The following is a 24,692-nucleotide window of genomic DNA, read 5'->3' on the forward strand; positions in this document are numbered from 1 at the left end:
TGAATAATGAACGTCAAAACTTTATTGCCCACATCCCATATTACAAGAATCTCATCAGACAGCATGTATTCCCATGGGAATAGCCAGATAAGGCTTCGTTGATTGTATGAGAGGTGAAGCTTACACGCTTGTGGCTGCTCAAGGACTCCACGTTAGGCCCTCACTTGATTCCTCCTTCCAGCTTGGCTGGCAGTTTTGCACACCAGCATTATGAAAGTTTGTATCATTAGCTCCAGTAGGAGAGTAAGAACAAAACATTTTGGTTGCTGCTGCTATTAAACAATTAAGAATTTAAAAAAAACAATGGGTCTACCATTCTCCCCTTCCTGTTTTAAAGTGACTGGGAATTTTGGTTTGCAAAATGTAGTAACTGGAGAATATAAGGTAAAATGAGCCATAACTAACCTATCTGAAAGCGCTTGCTCTCCAGAGGTGGATGACTAGAACTATTGTGATTCCCAGCCATCACACCTTTGAATTAAGAGAGATCGAAAGCAGCATATGTGGTGAGCACCATCTTAAGAAGAACTAGTGTTATCTGATTGTTTAGCTAGTAAACTATGTTGTTTTCCATTTTAAAAGAAGTAGGAAGAACAAGCAAAGACAAGGACAGGACAAAGAAGAGCAAGTTTTTGTATGACTGGATTTTGAGCTCTGAATTAGTGCTAAAAAATGTAATTTCTGGGTTAAGAACATGCTTAAAACTACAAAGCAAGGGTGTCTCTAAATAATGGTACTTCCTACAAACTACTTTAGTGCATCTTACTTCTCAGAATTCTAATGAAAAAAGGGCAAATGTAAAGGAGTTTAGGATGAAGTCTTCTAGAATATCCCCATCTGTTTCCTTCTTTTGATATCTCTCCGGATTTGGCAGACAGAAAGAACAGGGCAACACCCCACAATACAGGTATCCCCACAGATGGATCCCTGTTGAAAAGAAAAGAAACCAAATTAATCTGTAACCTTTTCAATAAAACTATGATGTAGAGATATGGAATCATAAAAAGCTAACTGTATGTTGGATGGCAAAATACAGGCAGTCCTTGACTTACAACAGTTCATTTAGTGACTGTTCAAAGTTACAATGGCACTGAAAAATGTGACTTACGGTTGTTTTTCACAATTTGCAATATCCCCAGGTTTCATGTGATCAAATTTCAGACGCTTGGCAACTGGCTCATATTTAGGACACTTGCAGAGTCCCAGGGTCGTATGATCCCCTTTTGTGACCTTCTGACAAGTAAAGTCAGTGGGGAAGCCAGATTCACTTAACAACTTTGTTACTAACTTAACAACTGCAGTGATTCATTGAACTACTTATGGCAAGAAAGGTTGTAACATTGGGCAAAACTCACTTAATTAATGTCCCACTTAACAACAGAAATCCATTTACTTTATGAAAACCTATTTTAAAAAAATCCACTTCGACCTCTGCCAATGGCAGCAACAACACAATCAAGTTAACCACATGATCATTTCTATTTCTGGTCCTCTGGCCCACTGACAAAACCTTGTTTTCAGAAAAGCAACAGGAAGAGGTTTGTTTTTAACGGTTCCAAGATGACAATCCCTCATGGATGGGAGTTGTAACATATTCTGCCTTCCCATCCTTTTGTGGGCCAGGTAGATTTGGTGTGGAACAAGTGTCATTTTTATTTTCATTTCTATAAGTGCAGTGATGGGATTCAATCGGTGTAACAACTGGTTCGGTGAGTGCGCGCTTTGCAGACTAGCGAAGAGTGGGTAGGTGGGACCAACTCATCGCCGGAACTACCGGCTGAAGCCCACGCCTGTATAATTCTGAAAGATTATGGCCTGCTGCAGAAAACAAATGAAAGAATTATCTGTTCATTTCCCAAGTCAGGTTTTTTTTTTCTTTTGCCACAAACTTATGGATTGTGTATGCACCGCCTTTCTAAGCAGGTCTAGGGCAGCTTGTCACATCCAACTCTCCACGGCCAACTCATTGTGGTCAACTCGCCATAGGACAACTTGCCTTGCGACAAGAATTACACTGATATTGAATAGATGATGGAATAGTATCATTGAAGGAAGGATGCCAAAAGAGGGACAAAATGAAATGTGAATGACCAAAATTAAAATAGCTTTGTAAATTATTTTAAATAATTAGATTGAATTGTTGAATTTTCCCTTGGCGAGTTGTCCCGTGGGGAGTTGTCCATGACAAGTTATCCTGCAGCAAGTTGATTGTGGCGAGTTGCCGCAGCCTGTTTCTGAGCTGATATTTCTCTCCAATTTCACGAGTGCTTCTTAAAATTCTGGGTTTTTGGGTGTTGTTGTTTTTGTTTGCTTTAAACAGAGTTTAACTGAAGTTTATCTCATCTAGGCAAGGTAATCTACTTACAGGGATATTGTATTTTGTTCTGTAGACAGCTCGCATGGCCACAGTTGCACCACAGCAACAACATTCATTCATATCTGAAGCAACCTGGCCTGCCAAACAAGGGAAGCAGAACATTCCACAGAGACCTATAGAGAGGAAGAAAAAGCCCTTGTAGAAAGATGTTGGTACAGTGTTGAGTGACATAAGATTTATGGCCCAGAAAGTTCAATTAGTGCAACATCAAAACTGCAAGTGAAAATGCTAGTTAAAACATCAACTAGCAGAGGGGAGGGCTGAAAAAACTCATTTACAAACCACATTAAATTAAAAGCACACCCCATCCCACTTCTCTGTATACTGATATTCTCAACTGTTATGAAATAGAATTAAGGGAATTACTGTTGGAAAGAGACTGGCTGAGCCAGGGAGAGGAATCAAACAGGGAACTGATCTGGAATCGGTACATGAGTGAAGTCTGATCTTCCTTGAATGCTGTTTAATCTTATCTAATCTGATCCAGGTGCAGACTGCCAATCTGAGAAGATTCCTATGTTATAGGCTTGAATAATAAAATAGCTAATTGAATTCTTTGCACATAGGTTGATTGTGCCTCTGACAATTACCAATGGAAGAGAATATTTATAATTCACATTTGAGCTGTTGTGTCCTTGGTGCTCTCTGAGCTTGGTTGTTTTCTTCCAGATGGTTCTTTAATCAAGTAAGTAAAGCTTGATAGCATGGATGCTGTCCTAGCATTGGTGATATTCCTTACCTGGGTAATGAAACGTGCAAGAAAACAACCAAGCTCCGAAAGCAGCAAGGACCCTTCATTATGAAAATTAAAATTCAAAACATTGGGGGGACACCAAATTGTTTCCTTAACAGTTTCCCCCCCCAAAAAAATTCTTCAGTTGTATAGCATCAGGCACAAGAAACCAGGTGCCAGAATAGAGTTTACCTCATGCAAGAATCAGATCTACTAATGGTCAAGGCAGATTGGCGCTAAGTAAGAGTCAACAGAAATCATTGGAGGAGGGGCTGGATTTAGATCTCCTGTGGGAGCATAGGGACTCCAAGCTGATGGTTTGTTTGACCCCACCCTCAGGCTCAGCATGCTCATCTCCTTCATGCAGAACTTTTAAAAGGTCCATATACAACTTTTAATAGTATAGAAGCCACATTGTCTCCTTTTATATCTTGCCATCCAAATTCCAATCCAATAGGCTGTTCAATAATCAAACATCTATTGCTCAAATTATAAGGAACAATTGTTTTCTGCAACCTATCCAGTCTGGAAGGATATTCAGCCCAATCTTCCCAAGAAGGCTTTGAGAACCCCACTTTCAGTAATTGGCCCGGTCACTTACAGACTCCACAATCGCTACAGCAGTCACATAAGTCCGTTTGCCAATAGGTCCTGTTGGACTGGACTGTTAACACCACCTGTGGCTGAGTGACAACCATTGGCTGATAATCCATTGTGGACAATATTCTAAGAAAAAGAAAGAAGAGACTCTGAATGAATGAATGAATGAATGAATGAATGAATTTCTTTATTGGCCAAGTGTAATTAGACACACAAGGAATTTGTCTTGGTGCAATGTACTCTCAAGTGTACATAAAAGAAAAAAAACATTCATCAAGAATCCTAAGGCACAACACTTAATCATGGTCATAGGATACAATAAGCAATCAAATCATACTAGGAAACAGTCAATATAAATCATAAGGATACAGTCACAAGTGGGAGGAGATGGGTGATAAGGAGTGATGAGAAGATTAATAGTAATATTAGTGGAGACTTTGTAAATAGCAAATAGTAAAAAGAGAAGAGATTAATGAACAGGCTTGGTAGGTGATCTCAAGTCCCAACGCCACAGAGTGGAATCTGGTTGTGTGATGACCCAGGGTGGGATACAAAACTAACAGTCACAGAAAACAGGTGAAGCCCCTTTTATTCCTTCACTTTGCTTCCAAGTTCTGAATATTCTTGACGGGAAGCCAAAAAACTCCCACACAAACAGTTACAAGGGAAAAAGCAACAGAAACCAGGCAAGACAAGGGCTGGAGGACATTCACAGATAACACACACTGGGAAGGACACCAAACTCAGAGAGGAACCATAAACTAGTTATTTCCATGCTTTGCAGGTCTGTACATTCAGTTGTCACAGCTGCAGCCCATGAAGAGGATCAAGGCCCTCTGCTCCCGAGTAGACCATGTCTCTCCCTTATCCTCTCCTCCTTGCATGCCCTAGGATGCAGAGGGGATGGGCCTGGGTCCTCCTCTGACTGCCCAGGCGGCCTCTGCCATTCCCCAACCTCCGGAGCCACACTTCCGCTCCCTGTCGGCTGTTCCTCCTCTCCCTCAGAGTCAGTCCCCACCAAGGGCAAGACAGGTTGCTAGATTCGATTCTGGATGAAGTCTTTCTGATACACAAATTAGTATTGCGAGAATCTTAAACTCTCAACCTGGGACAGAGCCATACTGAATGTCCAATTGTCCTCTGTCATTTTGAAAGAGTGGCTCCCGCTGCACTCAGCCAATTGCTTCTTCCTCCCTTGGTTCTAGTCCCTGTAATTTGTAAACTTGAAACTTCTCTGATCCACTAACTTTGTCACTTTGTCAAAGAATGCAATAAGATTTGTCTGGCCTGATCTGTTTTTGACAAACACACGTTGGCTTTTGGATATAACTTTGTTTGCCTCTAATCTGTTCACTGATTGATTACTTGATATCTTTTTCAGAATCTTTCCAAGAATTGAGGTCAGGTTGACAGGTCTGTAGTTTCCAGGATCTATTTCCCTCCCCTTCTTTTTTTTTTGGGGGGGGGGGGGGAAGGTGGGAACTATATCAGCTCTTTTCCAGTGCTCTGGTAGTTCCCTGGTGCTCCAGGATCTTTGCTATAGTTCAATGGTTCTGAGATCACGTCTGCCAGTTCCTTCAGAACCTGGGTGTGTAATCCATCTGGTCCCGATGATTTAAACTCATCTAGGGTGGGCAGGTGCTCACCATTTTCTTGCCTCTTTTAACGTGTGCTCCTAATCTGTTTTTTTTTTGACGGTACTGTTTTTGATAGGTTGGACTGTTTTTTCCCTTTGCGTAAAGATGCCAAAAGCGAGTTAAGTAGTTCTGCTTTCTCCCTGACGCTTGTCACTTTCTTACCACTTTCTCAGTTTATAGACTGGGCTTTTATAATCTCACTTTTCAAAATTTCCCAAGCTTCATGAGTTATTTCCCCCTTGAGGATTCTCATCCATGGGATCCTTCCCAAGCGCTCTCTAAGTTTGTTGAAATTGGCTCTCTTAAAGTAATCTTGCAGGGACAACTGTAAGGGTGGGGGGAAGCATCATTTAACATCTGCAGAGGGTCTTATCAGCTATAGGGCAGTCAGCTCAGCACACACCCTTCATGGCCATAGACACAACTAGGTTTTCATCTCAAATGGATGGAAAGTAATCAAGGAAAAAAGCAACCTAAAACAAAGAAGAAATTTCCTGACAGTTGAGAAAATGAACCCGTGGAACAACTTGCCTCCAGAGGTTGCCAATGCTCCAACGCTAAGTTTTAAAGAAGAGGTTGGACAACCAATTTGTCTGAAATGGGATAGAGTTTCCTGTCTGAACAGGGGGGTTGACTAGAAGACCTCTGTTAGAAATAAGTAAAATAAAATAAAATAGTATATAAGATGCTTAAAGGTTTTACAAATGGGGGTTGGACTGAATGACCTTGCGGGATCCCTTCCAATTCTATTAATCTGTTATCAAATGAAATATATCTCCCTGTATATACATGCTTTGCTTTTATACTTTTGACATGCTCCATTGTTAAGCCCTTTTATATTTGTATCTTATGAATATGCCTTTTACATTGTTATGTTTGGGGGGGTTTGTTATACTCTTTGGAAAAATGGTAGTATATGAGCTTAGAAAGAGGCCCTGATGAGGGGATGCTACATTCCTTAACCCTAAGGAAAGATGCCTCGTGGGCAGCCAAAGCTAGAGATACGGAGGGCTACAGATGAAAACACAACGGAAAGAGATAATTCTCCCTAGAGACATCCTAAAATTAGCTGCAACACCTGAGGGCAAATCCAATTAGCTTGAACTTGGGAGGGAATGAGTCTCAAGGAGGGAACTTGGGTGAGGAGATGAAACTGTAGATAAAGTATGTTTTGAGGTTCTGAAGGTGTGGCTTTTGATTTAGAACCTGCTTGTTAAGGTCCTAAAGACCACCGATGCTTTGCAAACTGTCTTGTTATTTCTTTTTAATAAATCCTCTTTGCTTTCAATGATCCAAGTTTTTTGTGTTGGCTTTGAGTTATTTCCAACACCTCCACGGTCCTTTTCTTCTATTATATCCTATTTTCTATTCTATTCTATTCTGGGATCCTTGGTGCTCTCTGAGCTTGCTTGTTTTCATGCAGACATTTCATTACCCAAACTAGATAACACCATCAATGCTAGTAAAAAGTGCTGTTTGTGGTGCCTTCTTGGTACTGTTGAAATGACTGTGTTGTAGATTGGAGACAGATGATGTCGTGGGATAGGACAGGGTTAACTACGGTTCGGGATTTATGATGGGCTTCCCTGCAGGCTGCACGCCTGTAAATCGTCATCAGCACCCTGGCTGCAGAGAAGCAGCCTTTGAAACAGCCCTCTTTTCTTGTTTTTTTTTTTAACTGCAGCTGTGCCTCATTCGCAGTTGAAGTTGAAAAATCAGGAAATAAAGATCAGGTAAGAGCCCAGGTGGGCAGGTCCTGACGTGTTTGTTTTCCTATGTTGGTTTGATGTTAACCTTGGAGTTAATCTATGCTGATATGGGTGCTGATTGCTTGTGGAGAGGTGCTGGAGTCTTTTTGTTCTGTTTTGGGCTGCTTGGTGGCCTCTTTTGCATAGTCGATAAATCAGTGGTGGGATTCAAAAATTTTCATTACCAGTTCTGTAGGCGTGGCAGGGGAAGGATACTGCAAAATCCCCATTCCCTCCCCACTCCTGGGGGAAAGTTACTACAAAATCCCATTCCCTCCCCACACCTACTAACCTGCTTTCCAGCTCCATTCTTCTGTGCAGGGCAACCAAAGAAGACCCAGTCAATCAGCTGGGATTTGGGAGGCGGAGAAGAGATGGGGGCAGGGCCAGTCAGAGGTGGTATTCGCTGGTTCTCTGAACTACTCAAAATTTCCGCTACTGGTTCTCCAGAACTGGTCAGAACCTGCTGAATACCACCTCTCCTATAGATGTTGTTAATTTGTGTTGATTGATGGCAGATATGTCAGAGTGCCAGGCATCTAGAAATTCCCAGGTATTTTTGGATTTGGCCTGGTCTAGGATTGTCACATATTGTAAGCAGCACATAGCCTTCATGGCCATAGACAAACCAGGTTTTCTTCTTGAATGGATGGAAACTAATCAAGGAAAGAAACAATTTAGAATGAAGAAGAAATTCCACTCATCTTTATTCTTATTTATTCCTTTTCTTGTCCCAATTGTCCAACAATAAGCCAAACTTCACATTTCAAGCTATAAATCCAAAGTCCAGGGATCATTGTGTCGCAAAGTTAATCAGTTTATTTATTGTAAATAGTCCAAGGGTAATATGTTCATACATTTCTCCACAGTTCAGTTTTATAATGTAATGTCCTGGAATCCAAACTAAACCAAACTTGAAGGTTAGCCATCACTGGGATGGTGTTTCCTGCCTGAGCCAAGTTGGACTAAAAAAACCCCTAGTCCCCTTTCAACTATTCTGTTCTGTCCTGTCCTATCCTATTATTCTATTGGCAGTACTAAATGCCATATTTGTTAAGTGAATCACTGCAGTTCTCACACAGATGTTGCGAAATAAAACTGCCACTAAGTAAACTTGGCAAAAATACTTTCATTTTGCAACATACAGTATATACAGATTTAACTGCAGTGTTCTGGGCTCATCCTTTTGCAACTTTCTGAGAAGCAAAGCCAACGGCGAAGGCAGATTCACTTAACAATTGTGTTACTAACTTAACAACTGTACTGATTCACTTAAGAAATGTGGCAAGAAAGGTCGTAAAATGGGGCAAAACTCACTTAACGAAGGTCTCATTTAGCAACATAAATTTTGGACTCAATTGTGGTCATAGATTAAGGATTACCAATAGAATAGGGTAGGGTAGAATAGGAATAAGAATAGAATATAGAATAGATGAAAGGGACCATGGAGGTCTTCTAGTCCAACCCCCCATAATAAATTGTCTTTAAACCCTATCCCATTTCAGACAAATGGTTGTGCAATTTCTTCTTAAAAACTTCCAGTGTGGGAACATTTACAACTTCTGAAGTTTTTGCTTCTGAGTTTCTACTCTTTTTAGGGGAAATATTCTGTGCCAGGCTCAACCAAGCCTGAGACTCAGGACAGCCTACAGCAGGGGTAGGGAAACTTGGCTCTTTTGTCACTTATGGACTTCAACTCCCAGAATTCCTGAGTGAGCCATAAAAGGTTCCCCATCCCTGGCCTACTGGTTTTTCAATTGTGGGGGAAATCAATTTTTGATTTGAATGTCCTACATTTGTATATTAAACAGCCCCATTCAAGTCAAAAATTGATTTCCCCCACAACTGAGAAAACCAGTAGGCCAGGGATGGGGAACCTTTTATGGTTCACTCAGGAATTCTGGGAGTTGAAGTCCATAAGTGACAAAAGAGCCAAGTTTCCCTACCCCTGGCCTACAGAGTTGCCCCTGCATGGCCCCATGGGAGTCTGACAACCAATCAGAATACAAGATCAAATTCAAATCCCAACAGAGGGCATAAAACCCAGGCACTCTCAGCATATCAGCAACTTCCTTCACTATCTTGAAGGGTGTGCTCCTCCTTTTCACTTTGGAGCTCCAAGCCATGTGGTCCTGCTGTCCACCATTAAACCAACTTTCCAAACCTCCTCCATGTTTCCAGTGTCTTTTTCCCCACTTGGAACTGAACCCAGAAGGATAATTCTTCCAACACTACACTTTTCCTTTATTTCTATTCTAATTATTTCTATTCTAATTATTCCTATTCCTATTGCCATTCCATTCTTGTTTCTCCCCTTAAAATACAGTATGCATATTTAAATAGGCAACACGGATATTCAATAAATAAAAATAAGCATTTTAAAAACTTGGGCACTGGGAAGATGTAAGGATGGGAATTAGGAATGAAATATTCTTTCCTAGTCACTTCTTAGCTTCCTTCTGCAAAAATGATCATCTTTACATTTGTGTTACTTTAAGAATCCTTTATTTCCCCCCCCCCCCGCCCATTTAAAAAATGAGGACTCACATTCTTTGCAATGTAACATTCCCTTTATTGCTATTCTATTCCATTCTTGTTTCTCCCCTTTAAATACAGTATAGATATTTAAATAGGCAGCACGGATATTCAATAAATAAAAATAAGCATTTCAAAAACTTAGGCACTAGGGAGATGCAAAGGGGGGGGATTTGAAACTGGACACTTAATTTATCCTAGTCACTTCTTAGCTTTCTTCTGCAAAAAGGATCGTCTTTATATACTTTAGGAATCCATTCTTATCCCCCCCTCCCAAGTTTTTAAAAAAATGAGGATTCAGATTGTGCAAGACGGGTCTTTCAACAACCCAATTGGATCCAGGGAGATAAAAATTCGGAAACTATTAGTTTAGAATAAATATAAAAAACAAAAGGCAGAAAGATTTCAAAGAAAGCAAGATTTCAAACCTTTTCTTCTTCTTTCTTCCTCGTTTGGTTTTTCGTTGCAGAGATGCAATAAACTCTGCCCGTGAGCGCCTTCCTGCTTTTGTGTTTTAAAACTAAAGGGGAATTACCCTTTTTTTCCTCGATAGTTTTTTCAAAGGAAGTGGCCAGGTGGGCGTGTTTTCTTTTTCTTTTTTTTTTTAAATAAACTCTAGGAAAAAGAAACTAAAAGAGGGGGTGGGAGGAGAAACGAAACTTAAAACAAATCAACGATTCTGTTCCTTTTTTCTGTTTCAGATTCTAGATGCTTCTGACCATTCCAGTACCTCTAATCACAGTCGTTCACTTAGAAGCATTAATTTAGCAACATTCAAAGTTGCAGCGATGCTGAAAAAAAGTGATTTATGACCACTTCTCATAACAACAGTCGTATCCTCCTGGTCATGTGATCAGAATCCAGACTCTTGGCAACAGGCCTGTATTTCCTGATGCAGCAGAAGAAAAGGAGAGCTGCTAAAAGGATTAAAGGCCTGAAGGCTAAAACATATGAAGAATGGTTGCTGGAAGTGGGCATGTCTCCTTTAATGAAAAGAAGGGCCTGGGGTGAAATGTTGTTCCAATAACTCAGGAGCTACCGCAAAGGCTTTCAACAAGCAAAGTCAGTGGGGGAAGCTGATTTACTTAATGACAGCCTGATTCTCTTTAACAACTGGGCTGATTCACTTAACAACCTTGGCAAAAATCAACCATGATTTCCTTGAAAACTGCCTTGCTTAGCAAGAGAAATTGCGGTCCCAAATTGGGTGGCAAGTTGAGGTCTACTTGTAATGGCAACCCAGTTTGGAAATCTTGCTGAGAAAAGGGACTTCAGGGGCCGGTCAACACAGTTGTTGCCAAGAAACCGGTTTAAAGGTATGAAAAAAAGATTGTGAGAGAAAGAATGTGAATCAAATTGCAGAATGACCAAATGAAAGTAGAATTAATGTGTGAAAAGGAAAAGGAAGGTTGGGAGGAATTGATGAGACCCTCAGAAAGACGAAAGTTTAAAGAACAGAAGCCAGGACATAAATGAAGGTAGATTCAGGGTGGAAGGAAGGATCCTGTAATGGTATAGACAAGATTTAATTCTGTCTACTTTTTTCTTTTTCTAACCTTTGATCATTTAGCTTGCTATTTCTCAAGTCTTTTTGAACTTGGCATAATGTTGTTTGCCTTGAAGGAAAAAAAAACCTTAAAAACGATGAAACAAAAAACTAGAAAAACTAAAACACATTGTAAAATCCATTACAATAGATAAGTGAAAAGAGTTCAGTTAACAACACTTAAACATTTTCCTACACAGAATCATTTAGAACTATGTAATGTTCTGGCAACATGCTAGAAACCAGGGGACTCTGAATTCTAGTCCTGCCTTAGGCACAAACTACTGTGTTTCTCATATAATAAGGCCGGGTCTTTTTTTTTTTTTTTTTGAGCCCCGAAAAGACGCCCGAGTCGGGCGGGCTGGGCAGAGCCAGAAAAGCGAGCAGCAGGTGTGCGCCTGCCTGCCAAGCGAAAGAGCCGGACCAACCCGAGCTTGGCTTCCCAAGTCCCTGCAGCCCAACACCGAAGGGGCTAGCAGGAGAGGCTGCCTGAGGCAGTGATAGCGCCCACCGTCTGTGGACAGGGAGGCCATGCTGTGCCAAATGCCGCGGCGGCAGCACGGGGAGAAGGGAAAGCAACGTTGGCGGAAGGTCTCCTGATATGAAGTGCCCCACCAACACCGAGGTCAACGCAGGCAGCACAATACCCGAGTGTGCAGCAAAAGTACTTGGCGACAGTAGGGAGGTTGGTGGCGAGGCATGGCTCCCCGCAGGGCGCTCTTAACGGCAAGGCCCCCCCGTCCTTCCCCCCATTTTGCATGTTTTAAAATAGGCCTTAATTTGGGGGGAGGGACTTAATTTCATTTTATGCCTATAAAACATGCTGGGACTTCCTATTGGGGGAGGCCGTATTGTTGGAGAAGCACAGTAGTTGTAGATTTTTCCACTTAACCAAATTTGTTTTAATTGGTTGCGCCAATTTATAACAACTTTCTTGATTATCTATATACCTATTTTCCTTGCTAGTTCTTTTTCTGTATGTCTGTAAACAATTATTTTGATTGTTTTCTTTATTTATTTTCAGTCCTGCAATTCCACCTTATTCTTCTATTTTCCTAATTATCTTGAGTCCATTTTCTTGTGGGTCTTCTAAGATAAAGAGCAAATCTTCTACAAATGCCTATAATTTATATTGTTCCCTTTTTATTTCCATAGCTTTAATTTCTATGTCTTGTCTAATATTTTTATTTAGCATTTCCAATGTCAATATGAATAGTAAAGGAGATAGTGGACATCCTTTTCTTGTGCCTTTTTAAAATTCTCTGTCCTATTTCCATTTATGATCCTATTTCCATTTACGATACTGCCTTTGTAGTTAAAATTATTCTCATATTGTTTTAATCTGTCTCTTAGGCAAAAAGCCATTTTGATCTGAATATATCAATTCATTTAGAAACTTTTTTACTCTCTGCCATTATTGAACCATATATTTTATAGTCAGTGTTCAATAAAGTTATGAGCCTATAGTTTTTTATCTGCATTAAATCTGAATCTTCTTTTGGAATCAAAGTAATATTTGCTTTCATCCACGAATTTGGTACCTTTGCATCAGTCCAATACTTTATTATGGACTTCCAACATTGATGGGCCTAAGGTATCTTGTAAACATTTGTAAAATTCTGCCTGCAGCCCATCTGGCCCTGGTGTTTTAATATTCTTTTGTCTCCTGATCACTTCTGATAATTCCATCATTGATATTCGTCCATTTAACATAGTTTTTACCTTTTCTGGTACTTTAGGTAATTCCACTTTTTCCAAATATTGTTTAATTTTCTCTTCTGAAACTTTTTCTTGCTCATACAGGTTTTCATAACAATCTTGAATTTTTATTTTTATCCTCATTTTGGTAGTATAAAGTTCCTTTCTCATCTCCTGACTTATTTGCATTTTCAAAAAAAAGTTATGTTTAGCATTTTCAGAGCACAGGACCTTTTGTTAGAGAAGGAGGAAGAGTGTGTGTGTGTGAGTGGCTTCACCCTTGGACAGCAGCTGGATCTCATTTCTTTGTTTGGCCTCTAGCCACCCTCTTGTCTGTTGCTAGCTCCACCAAGCCATGACCATCAGGACAGGAAAAGCAAGGAGTGTGGGACCAATAAGAGAGAAAAGCCAAGTGGGTTATGATTGAAGGGAGGGAAGAGAACTTACGTTGCTTTTTGTCCAGTGTATCCCAAAAGCAAACCCCAGGATTTTAGGTAATTAGAAAGTTGTGAAGTAGTAGGAGCGCCAGAACTTGCCTGCAAAGAGTAGCAAGTCCTCCCGATTTGAGCTCTTCCAAATCCAAAAATCTAGGCCTGAGGAAGGAGCGCCAGTACTTGTCTATTGGAGGCAGCAAGTCCTCCTGGACTGTCTTTCTTGGGGACGGTAAGTTCTCAAGATTGTTTTGCCCCCAATCCAAAAACCGTGGCCTGAGAGTTCCCTCTGAGGGGAGTGCGCATACTTTGAATAGGGAACCAAAGTCTCCCCTAGACACCTTTTTCTGTCTGCAAACTGATAGCCTGTTGACCTGACTAAGCCAAAGTGTGAGAAGCCCACATTGGAAGGGGAAACATGGGACGCGGTAGTTCGAGGGTCCTGAGTGAAACCTCCCCTGGGAGAGTTGTTGGAAGCTTGGGATGAGCGGCAGATGCCGACCCTAGCTGGGATGGAAAAAAAAAAGCAAAATGTATATGTAGAGAATGGGCCTTGATGAGGGATACAGGAAGACCAGTGTGTCTAAATAAAGGTACTTTAAAAAAAAAGAAAAATGAAAGAAAAGGGCAATATATAAACAGGATCACATGGGATTTTTTTCTTTCTTTCTGCATCTCTGTCTTCTATGCAATCATGTGGTTTGTTCCTTAAGATTTGTGCCTTCCCCAATTTAACTGAGAGATTTATTGTGGGAATGATCAGTGTGTGTGTGTAAACTCAGAGTTTTGTTTTCCTCTCTGTGTCCTTGTGGGTGTGTGGATGGGTGGGTGTCTAAGTCTTTGTGTATCCTTGAGGTAACTCTTACAACTGTTAAAGTGTCTCTGATCACTTCAGATATGAATTTTAAATTGTTAAGAGTTAAAAACTGAGAGAAAATGTCTTCTCCCAGCCTGGTCTGGCCAACTAGATTGGATGAGGAACAGAGTTCAATTTTCTTTCCTCTCTGTGCTTTTAAGAAAAACCTAAGGTTATTAACGAATGTTTTAAGTTCATTTACAAGAAAAGTTTCATCCTTGCATTTACTGTGTGTTTAAATGATTTTACCTGTTCATCCTTTTCCTGAAGCATGTGAATCCAGTTTTTTCCTTTCTCATCTGTTCTGTGTCCGTTTGTTGAAATTAATTTATCTGTTTAGTAACTGCAATACTGATGGCATTATTTTTCTTTCTCTTCAAACCATGCCTGCAAGCTATCTACTCCCCCCTCACCCCCAATCTCTAATCCTGCAAACACAGCCTTTCCTGGTAAGAATTACCAGCAAACTAGGGAGGGGATCGGACCTTGTTCTTTGTCTTTCAGCCCTGCAACATGTGGAAGCAGATGCTACCACCTAGAGGAGACATTCCACCCATTGGAGCCAGTAATTGGGTTTGGATCCAGCCTCCACTGAAAGTCTTTACTGCAAACCAGAATGGGGCAGACCTTCCCAAGCCTGACTGACCACCCATACCACCAGTAGGCCAAGCCTATGCCACCTAGAGACATGAAGGAAAGGACCCTGAGATGGACCAGTAAAAGACTAAAAGGCTCTTTTCAATCCCCAGGGGACAGCTAGAAAGATTATGGAGGGAGGGTGGAAATTCATTGTAATTGAAAATTCATTGTAAGGTGAAATTCATTGTAATGTTTTTCTTTCTTATATCATTTATATTGTAATCGGTCTAATGTACTCATGTAAGGATTGTACTTGAGTGGCTGGCTCAGTAAGTTCTGAACACCTTGGACTTCTGTCTGATGGGTGGGAAAATTGTCCAGCATGTTTGAAATTCAGCTGCCGCATTTTTTTTTAAAGAGAGTTGGAGGAGTTGAAAAGTTCAAGGTTATTCTGTATGTCATATTAAGAAATTCCAGTGGCAGTTAATTGGTTCTCATGATTTATGAAGTGTAGAAGTGGGAGGAGAGAAGGTGGATTCTATGTAACGGGAGAAAAATTTTCACTTTGGGAAATTGCCTTTGACGTGCCAGATCTGTTTCTAAATAAATCCATTGGAGAGAAAATGTCTCGGAGTGATTGATATCATGGATACTTACATTTGTATTGTCGGTATTGTAAAAGTAGCTGCAAACCAAAATCACCGGTCGCCTTGAAACAGGAAAGGCAGAATGGTAGATCCACGGATAAATCTTCAAAGATCTAGTAGGGTTTTATTTTAATTCTTAATTGTTTCATAGCAGCAGCAACCAAAATGTTTTGCTTTCCATTTTAAAAGAAATGGGAAGAACAAGCAAAGACAAGGACAGAACAAATAAGAGCAAGTTTTTGTGTGATTGGATTGCGAGCTCTGAATCAGTGCTAAAATGTAATTTCTGGGTTAAGAATATGCTTAGAATTATAAAGCAAGGGTGCCCCTAAATAACGGTACTTCCTACAAACTACTCTACTGCATCTTACTTCTCAGAATTCTAATGAAAAAGGGGCAAATGTAAAGGAGTTGAGGAGGAAGTCTTCTAGAATATCCCCATTTGTTTCCTTCTTTTGATATCTCTCTGGATTTGGCAGAGAGAAAGAAGGGGGCAAAACCTCACAATGCAGGTATCCTCACAGATGGATCCCTGTTGAAAAGAAAAGAAACCAAATTAATCCATAACCTTTTCAATCAAATCATGATGTAGAGATGTGGAATCATAAAAAGCTAACTGTATGTCGGATGGCAAAATACAGGCAGTCCTTGACTTACAACAGTTCGTTTAGTCACCATTCAGAGCAGTGGTGGTATTCAAATTTTTTTACTACTGGTTGTCAGCATTCCAACAAACCTCCACTCCAACCAATAACTCCGAGACAGATATCTCTCAAAAGTTATTTTTGTTTAGATAGTAACGGGCACAACTGAGGGAATCCCGAATCTGAAAATTCTGTGCTTCCTTGCAATAATAAAAAACTACAAATCCAACCCCTACACCCATCATCACATCACATGCCCCAATCACCATCCGTCCCAACTTAAGACTTCCCCTACATATGTGCACAATAGCATGACGAACTACAAAAAGAAGGTTATTTTGTCTAACTATATACTCCCAAGAGATTCCACCCACCCACTTTCCCAGTCTTAAAATGTGGCAGTGTGGTAGCATCTGGTTTCAGTACGTTTTCCAAAGATGGCACCGGTTCTGTGGGGGTGGCAGGGGAAGGATACTGTAAAATCTCCAGAGAGAGATGGTATTTGCTGGTTCTCCAAACTAGTCAAAATTTCTGCTACCCGTTCTGCAGAACTGGTCAGAACCTGCTAAATATCACCTCTGCTTCAGAGATACAGTGGCACTGAAAAGTGTGACTTATGTTGGTTTTTCACAATTGCGACCTTTGCAATATCCCCATGTTTCTTGTGATCAAAATTGAGATGCTTGGCAACTGGCTCATATTTAGGACAGTTGCTGTGTTCTGGAATCATATGATCCCTTTTTGTGACCTTCTGACAAGCAAAGTCAAAGGGGAAGCCAAATTCACTTAAAAACTGTGTTACTAACTTAACAACTGCAGTGATTCATTTAACCACTTATGGCAAGGAAGGTTGTAAAATTGGGCAAAACTCACTTAACAAATGCCCCACTTAACAACAGAAATCCATCACATTATGAAAACTTATTTTTTTAAAATCCACTTCGCCTTCTGCCAGTGGCAGCAACAACACAATCAAGTTAACCACATGATCATTTCTATTTCTGGTCCTTGGGCCCACTGACAAAACCTTGTTTTCAGAAAAGCAACAGGAAGAGCGGTTTTTTTTTTAATGGTTCCAAGATGACAATCCCTCATGGATGGGAGTTGTAACATATTCTGCCTTCCCATCCTTTTGTGGGCCAGGTAGATTTGGTGTGGAACAAGTGTCATTTTTATTTTCATTTCTATAAGTGCAGTGATGAGATTCAATTGATGTAACAACTGATTCGGTGAGTACGCGCTTTGCAGACTAGCGAGGGGTGGATAGGTGGGACCAACTCATCGCCGGAACTACCGGCTGAAGCCCACGCCTGTATAATTCTGAAAGATTATGGCCTGCTGCAGATAACAAATGAAAGAATTATCTGTTCATTTCCCAGGTCAGGTTTTTTTTTTCTTTTGCCACAAACTTATGGATTGTGTATGCACTGCCTTTCTAAGCAGGTTTGGGGCAGCTTGTCACATCCAACTCACCAAGGCCAACTCATTGTGGTCAACTCGCCATAGGACAACTTGCCTTGCGACAAGAATTACACTGATATTGAATAGATGATGGAATAGTATCATTGAAGGAAGGATGCCAAAAGAGGGACAAAATGAAATGTGAATGACCAAAATTAAAATAATATTGTAAATTATTTTAAATAATTAGAATCAATTGTTGAATTTTCCCTTGGCAAGTGCTCCTTAAAATTCTGGGTTCCTGTTTTGTTTTGTTTTAATTAGAGTTTAAATGGAGTTTCTCTCATCTAGGCAAGGTAATCTACTTACAGGGATATTGTATTTTGTCCTGTAGACAGCTCGCATGGCCACACTTGCACCACAGCAACAACATTCATTCATATCTGCAGCAACTTGGCATCCCAAACAAAGGAAGCAGAACATTCCACAGAGACCTATAGAGAGGGAAAAAAAGCCCTTGTAGAACGATTTTGGCACAGTGTTGAATGACATAAGACTTATGTCCCAGAAAGTGCAAATTATACCATTTGTGCAACATCAAAACTGCAAGTGAAAATGCTAGTTAAAACATCAGCTAGCAGAGGGGAGTGCTGAAAAAACACATTTACTAACCACATTAAATTAAAAGCACACCCCATCCCACTTCTCTGTATACTGATATTCTCAACTGTTATGAAATAGAATTAAGGAAATTACTGTTGGAAAGAGACTGGCTGAGCCAGGGAGAGGAATCAAACAGGGAACTAGTCTGGAATCCGTACATGAGTGAAGTCTGATCTTCCTTGAATGCTGTTTAATCTTATCTAGTTTGACCCAGGTGGGGACTGCCAGTCTGAGAAGATTCCTATGTTATAGGCTTGAGTAATAAAATAGCTAATTGAATTCTTTGCACATGGGTTGATTGTGTCTGACAATTACCAATGGAAGAGAATATTTATAACTCCCATTTGAGCTGTTGTGTCTTTGGTGCTCTCTGAGCTTGGTTGTTTTCTTCCAGATGGCTCTTTAATCAAGTAAGTAAAGCTTGAGTACTAGCATGGATGCTGTCCTAGCACTGGTGATATTCCTTACCTGGGTAATGAAACGTACAAGAAAACAACCAAGCTCCGAAAGCAGCAAGGACCCTTCATTATGAAAATTAAAATTCAAAATATTAGGAGGACACCAGATTGTTTTCTTAACAGTTTTTTCCCCCATAATTCCTCAGTTGTGTAGCATCAGGTGCAAGAAATCAGGTGCCAGGACCAAGTTCAAAAGCACGATGAGTTTACCTCATGCTTTATACAAGAATCAGATCTACAGGCAGATTGGCGCTAAATAAGAGTCAACAAAATTCGTTGGCGGGGGAGGCTGATTTAGATCTTTGGGAGCATAGCGAATCCAAACTGATGGTGAGTTTGACCCCACCCTCGGGCTCAGCCTGCTCATCTCCTTCATGTAGAACTTTAAAAAGATCCACATACAACTTTTAATAGTTATAGAAGCTGTGTCTCCTTTTATTTCTTGCCATCCTAATTCCAATCCAATAGGCTGTTCAATAATTAAACATCTATTGCTCAAATTATATAAAAAAGCAATTGATTTCTGCAGCCTATCCAGTCTGGAAGGATATTTAGCCCAATCTTCCTAAGAAGGCTCAGAGGACCCCACTTTCATTTATTGGTCCGGTCACTTACAGACTCCACAGTCGCTAAAGCAGTCACATAAGTCCGTTTGCCAAGAGTTGCTGTTGTGCTGCACCGTTACCACCACCTGTGGCTGAGTGACCACCACTGGCTGAACATTCATTGTGGACAATTTTCTAAGAAAAAGAAAGAAGAGAGCCAAAAAGAGAAGAGATCAATGAACAGTGTTGGTAGAAGGTGATCTCAGTCCCAACTCCACTGAGTGGGATCTGGTTGCTAGATTGGATTCTGGATGAAGTCTTTCTGATACACAAATTAGTATTGTGAGGATCTTTCTCCCAACTTGGGACAGCTAAACTGAGTGTCTAATTGTCCTCTGGTTCTTTGAAAGAGTGGCTCCCTCTGCACTCAGCCAATTTCTCCTTCCTCCCTTGGTTCTAGACCAGTGATGGCTAACCTACTCCGCCCCAAGGTCCCAAAACATGCAAGCATGTGCACATCCTAAAAATGTAACACGTGGGCACCCTGGGTACTCAGGGCTGGATTCAAATTTTGTAACAACCGGTTCTGTGGGCATGGCTTAGTTGGTGGCTTAAGTGGTGGTCATGTGACTGGGTGGACATGGCTTGGTCATGTGACTGACTGGGCATGGCCAACTCAACATCACTCACATTGAGGCATGCATCTCCTCGCTTGGCCTCTCGTGACTGTGGGGATGCTGCAACAGTCGTAAGTGTGAAAAATGGTCACAAGTCACTTTTTTCAGTGCCATTGTAACTTTGAATGGTCACTCCACACAAGCAAAGTACCACCAAAGGAGGGGAAAAAAACTCCAGAGACGTTCCAGAGACAGGAAGTCTAGTCCTGCCAAGAATGTAATAAGGGTTAATGGAGAGGCAGTTTCTCTAAGCAACACCAGAACGTTTCCTTCCTGCCTTCCTTACAGGATTAGGCCAGTAATTTCTTCTAACAACCGGTTCTCCAAACTGCTCAGAATTTTAACCAGTTCTAGTGAATAGGTGTGAACTGGTAGAATCCCACCCCTGCCCCCACTTATGAGTGTGTGACCTCCCTGTGACCCCCATGCATGCACATGTGACCCCCCTGCCCCCCGCATGTGCACTCAACCCAGTGCATGCATGCAGAACCCTATGCATGCGGCACATGAATGCGTGGTAGAGATCCAAAGACCAGCAGGCCGGTGGGAGGCACACACACACATACGTGGCAGAGCTTAGCTGGGGCGATGGCTCTGTGTATCCAGAGAGAGGGCTCTGAGTGCCACCTCTGGCACACGAGCCATAGGTTCACCATCACAGTTCTGGTCCCTATGCTTTGGGATCTTGAAACTGGGTGTGATATGTAAGATAAGTATTCCTTTAAAAATGTAAAGCTATAGTAACGCCATATTTAGCCTCCAGATGACACTTTACTTGTATATTAAGTAAGATATATAATATTCTCTGTATTTACAATAACAAAGATTGTTTTGCAAATTGTAGCAGGTCATATATTTGGCAGGTCATGCTGTCCAGTTATTGTACTAAAATTAATAATGTTGATATTAGTAGAAGCTTCCGAGAATAATTTATATTATGCCGAACAGGATGTGAGCTAGGCCAAAAGGGAGTGGTACAGAGGTGGTATTCGCCCAGTTCTGACAGGTTCCAGAGTACCGGTAGCGAAAATTTTGAGTAGTTCGGAGAACTTGCAAATCCCACCTCTGACTGGCCCCACCCCCATCTATTCTCTGCCTCCCGAGTCTCAGCTGGTTGGCTGGGTCTTCTTTGGTTGCCCTGCATAGGAGAACAGATCTGGAAAGCAGGTTAGCGGGGTGGGGAGGAATGGGGATTTTGCAGTATCCTTCCCCTGCCATGTCCACCAAGCCACGCCCACCAAGCCATGCCACACCCACCAAGACACACCCACAGAATCATTGGTAAAAAATATGAATAACATCACTGGAGTGGTAGTTACTGGAAAATGACCCAGTAATTAGCAAACAGGATGAGGAGGTGGTAACAGGGCCAGGCTTCTGAAAATGTATAAAAATCTTAAGCATGCCTGCGAAAAATGTCTCCTCACTCCTTACCTAAGAGAGAACGGGTGCAGGCCTTTGCAAACACTTAATAAACAAGCTCTATATTTGTTCATGAGTCTCCTATCATCTTGATTTATATCACACTGGGTGACTGTTGGCAAGCCATTGGCTTATCTCACTCTCTGGAAGCTAATTAAGTTGACCAATGTTCTGTCCTATTGTTGCAGGAAATTACAAGACTCAGACCTTGGAATCAGAAATAGTTTTATTTGCACAAAGGTTCAGAGCTATTTAGCCAAGGCAACATCTTCCTATAGATTTGACACCACATTTATACCTTTCAGAAGTACTAAACCACAGGAATATAACTTGTCAGCATTTCATTGGTTACTTTGAATTCCAGCTACCCCCTCGTCTGCTGCTGGGTTAAAGTAGTTGGATTATTACAAATAACCAATCTTGCTAAACCCTGTAGCTTCCCGTAACTCCACTGTGGTTTTGTGGCAAGCAAGACGTTTCCTGCTTGAGAAAGATGGGCGAATGACTGATGGATGACCTGGCATTTTTCATTAATACACACATTTCACTATCAAGCAGAATCATGTTAATATTTCCCTAAAAACGGTATATTCTTCCATGTTCTGCCTTACTATGGCTGATAGTCAGTCTAGTATTCTAGTATGATAGAGTTGCTTTCTTCCATGTTTTTGTGTCTGGATATTCTCAATCATCCAGGTCATGGTTGTCCCAACGGTGCTTTTCTAAAAGGCAACTGAACTTTCTCGGTCTTCTTTTTTTTTTTTCCTGGAAAAATGTAAGAAGCTTCCTCAGTTCTCAACTGAGGAAGCTTCTTGGATGAGAAGTGAAATGTTTTCAAGGAAAAAAATCCCAAGAAAGTCCAGTTGCCTTTTGGAAAAGCATCTTTGATTCTCCTTTTTGTTTGTTGGATTGCTTATGTTTTCAGGATGTTTCGGGTGCTTTGGAGGATTTTGTGGCAAGTCATCAGATATTGGAACACTATATCATTTCACCCCTAGTCCTTCTTTTCATTACACTAGACAAAGTCAACTCCAGCAACTGTACTTCATACTTGTGCTCCTAATCTGTTTTTTACGGTACCGTTTTTGATAGGTTGGACTGTTTTTTCCCTTTGTGTAAAGATGCCAAAAGCGAGTTAAGTAGTTCTGCTTTCTCCCTGACGCTTGTCACTTTCTTACCACTTTCTCAGTTTATAGACTAGGCTTTTATAATCTCACTTTTCAAAATTTCCCAAGCTTCATGAGTTATTTTCCCCTTGAGGATTCTCATCCATGGGATCCTTCCCAAGCGCTCTCTAAGTTTGTTGAAATTGGCTCTCTTAAAGTAATCTTGCAGGGACAACTGTAAGGGGGGGGGAGCATCATTTAACATCCGCAGAGGGTCTTATCAGCTATAGGGCAGGCAGCACAGACCCTTCATGGCCATAGACACAACTAGGTTTTCATCTCAAATGGATGGAAAGTAATCAAGGAAAGAAGCAACCTAGAACAAAGAAGAAATTTCCTGACAGTTGAGAAAATGAAGCCTTGGAACAACTTGTCTCCAGAAGTTGCCAATGCTCCAACGCTGAAAGTTTTAAAGAAGAGATTGGACAACCATTTGTCTGAAATGGGATAGAGTTTCCTGCCTGAACTATTTTCCTGGTTGACTAGAAGACCTCCAATGTCCCTCTATTCTATTCTATTCTATTCTATTCTATTCTATTCTATTCTATTCTATTCTATTCTATTCTACTCTACTCTACTCTACTCTACTCTACTCTATTCTATTCTGGTAGTCCTCAACTTATGACCACAGTTGAACTCAAAATGTATGATGCTACATGAGACATTTCTTAAGGTAGTTTTGCCCCATTTTATGACCTTTCTTGCCACAGCTGTTTGGTGAATTATTGCAGTTGTTAAATTAGTAACTTGATTGTTAATCTGGCCTCCCCAGATTGCCTTTGCTGAGTTGGAATAGAAGACCTCCTTAGTCCCTTTCAACTATTCTATTCCATTATACAGTATTCTGTCCTGTCCTGTCCTGTCCTATTCCATTATTCTATTGGTAGTGCTAATTGCTATATTTGTTAAGTGAATCGCTGCAGTTCTTATGTAAATGTTGCGAAATTAAACTGCCAGTCAGTAAACTTGGCAAAAATATTTTGCGACATATATACATATTTAACCATAGTTTCTACTGGGAAACATTTAGAACGGCTGCAGTGTCCCGGGCTCATCCTTTTGCAACTTTCTGAGAAGCAAAGACAAGGGCGAAGGCAGATTCACTCAACAGTCATGTTACTAACTGAACACCTATACTGATTCACTTAAGAAATGTGGCAAGAAAGGCCGTAAAATGGGACCAACATCATTTAACAAATTTTTCGGACCAAGGCTTCCTGAGACCGTAATTAAGCACGTGCTTAGTCCAAACAACTCTTGTTTTATTTCAACGCTGGGAATTATGTGCATTCCAGCCAGTAATAATTCCCAAACAGTCTCTCGAGATAAGCACCCACCTTTCTCTCCTTTGAATTGCTGCTAGCAACTAAAGTGCTAAATTGACTGTAAAAAAACCAACCAAAGTACGAAGTCCACAGAGCTTCAAGGTTGAATCCGAACAGAGCGAACGACTTTGCTTTCCTTTATACCTTATGGGAGGGCTAATCACCTCCAAGCCTTACTCCCGAGTCGCCCCTTTTGTCTTACCTGCTCTTGTCTTCTGGTAGCTCTGTGCACACTGGGAACAGACTCCCTTTGATATTTAAATAGGCAGCACGGATATTCAATAAATAAAAATAAGCATTTCAAAAATTTAGGCACAGGGGGTGGGTGGGATTGAAACTAAACACTTAATTTATCCCAGTCACTTTCTTAATTTCTTTCTGCAAAAAGGATCATCTTTATATCTGTGTTACTTTAGGACTCATTCTTCTTTCCCCCCCCCAAGTTTAAAAAATTAGAATTGAGATTCTGCAATATGATACAGAATGTCACAAGACGGTCTTTCAACCACCCAATTGGATCCAGGGAGCTAAAAACTTGGAAAAATGTATTAGTTTAGAATAAATACAAAAAACAAAAGCAGAAAGGTTTCAAAGAAAGCAAGATTTCAAACCTTTTCTTCTTCTTCCTCTTCGTTTGACTTCTCTTTGCCAAGCTGCAATGAACTCTGCCTGTAGTTTATTCAGATGAGGAAGTTATTTTTTTCTCAGCCAGATAGGTGTGGTTTTTTTTAAAAACAAACTAAAGGAAAAACAGTCCAAAAGAGGTGGTTTGAGGAGAAACAAAATTTGGTTTAGAAGAAATCAGGAGATATAATGATCGGGAATGCTTAGACATTATCTTTAAATTGATTATTCCTTGTGCCATCTTTAGAAACAATTCCGATTTTTTTTTTGTTTCAGATTCTAGATCCCTCAGTATTTTTGACCTTTCCGACACCTCTAATCACAGATAGTCCTTCACTTGGAAGCATCGATTTAGCAACATTCAAAGTTGCAGTGATTCT

At 40.7% G+C, this 24,692-nt stretch overlaps 2 protein-coding genes and 1 long non-coding RNA gene across 6 annotated transcripts in view; 1 reads left to right on the forward strand and 2 right to left on the reverse strand.

The window, feature by feature from the left end:
* Nucleotides 1–15,783, forward strand: part of LOC148125393 (uncharacterized) — a 35,336-nt gene extending 19,553 nt beyond the window's left edge. The window contains exons 3-4 of the long non-coding RNA XR_015744045.1: nucleotides 10,332–10,946; nucleotides 14,666–15,783. This is a non-coding gene — a long non-coding RNA (uncharacterized LOC148125393). The remainder of the gene's footprint in view (nucleotides 1–10,331; nucleotides 10,947–14,665) is intronic.
* LOC148125395 (placenta-specific gene 8 protein-like) lies at nucleotides 1–24,677 on the reverse strand. 4 transcript variants are annotated; one of them, XM_087935854.1, is made up of 4 exons: nucleotides 24,300–24,677; nucleotides 19,169–19,293; nucleotides 17,802–17,926; nucleotides 1–927 (listed from the first exon to the last, which is right to left on the reverse strand). In XM_087935854.1, exons 2-4 carry the CDS (start codon nucleotides 19,278–19,280, stop codon nucleotides 823–825), a joined length of 342 nt encoding a protein of 113 aa, XP_087791980.1. In that variant the 5' UTR covers nucleotides 19,281–19,293; nucleotides 24,300–24,677; the 3' UTR covers nucleotides 1–822. The 4 variants fall into 4 exon arrangements, with proteins under 4 accessions (XP_087791980.1, XP_087791976.1, XP_087791979.1 ...); XM_087935850.1 differs by lacking the exons at nucleotides 17,802–17,926; nucleotides 19,169–19,293; nucleotides 24,300–24,677 and adding exons at nucleotides 2,366–2,490; nucleotides 3,712–3,836; nucleotides 10,059–10,217; XM_087935853.1 differs by lacking the exon at nucleotides 1–927 and adding an exon at nucleotides 15,492–15,919 and having other exon boundaries at nucleotides 19,169–19,281; nucleotides 24,291–24,660.
* LOC148125394 (placenta-specific gene 8 protein-like) overlaps nucleotides 1–24,692 on the reverse strand; it is a 34,754-nt gene that overhangs the window by 1,213 nt on the left and 8,849 nt on the right. The gene's annotated exons all lie outside the window — the stretch shown is intronic.

The sequence above is a fragment of the Pseudonaja textilis genome, chromosome 6 (assembly GCF_049901715.1).
Source record: "Pseudonaja textilis isolate UNSWEBS1 chromosome 6, rPseTex1.2, whole genome shotgun sequence".
Lineage (NCBI taxonomy): Eukaryota > Metazoa > Chordata > Lepidosauria > Squamata > Elapidae > Pseudonaja > Pseudonaja textilis.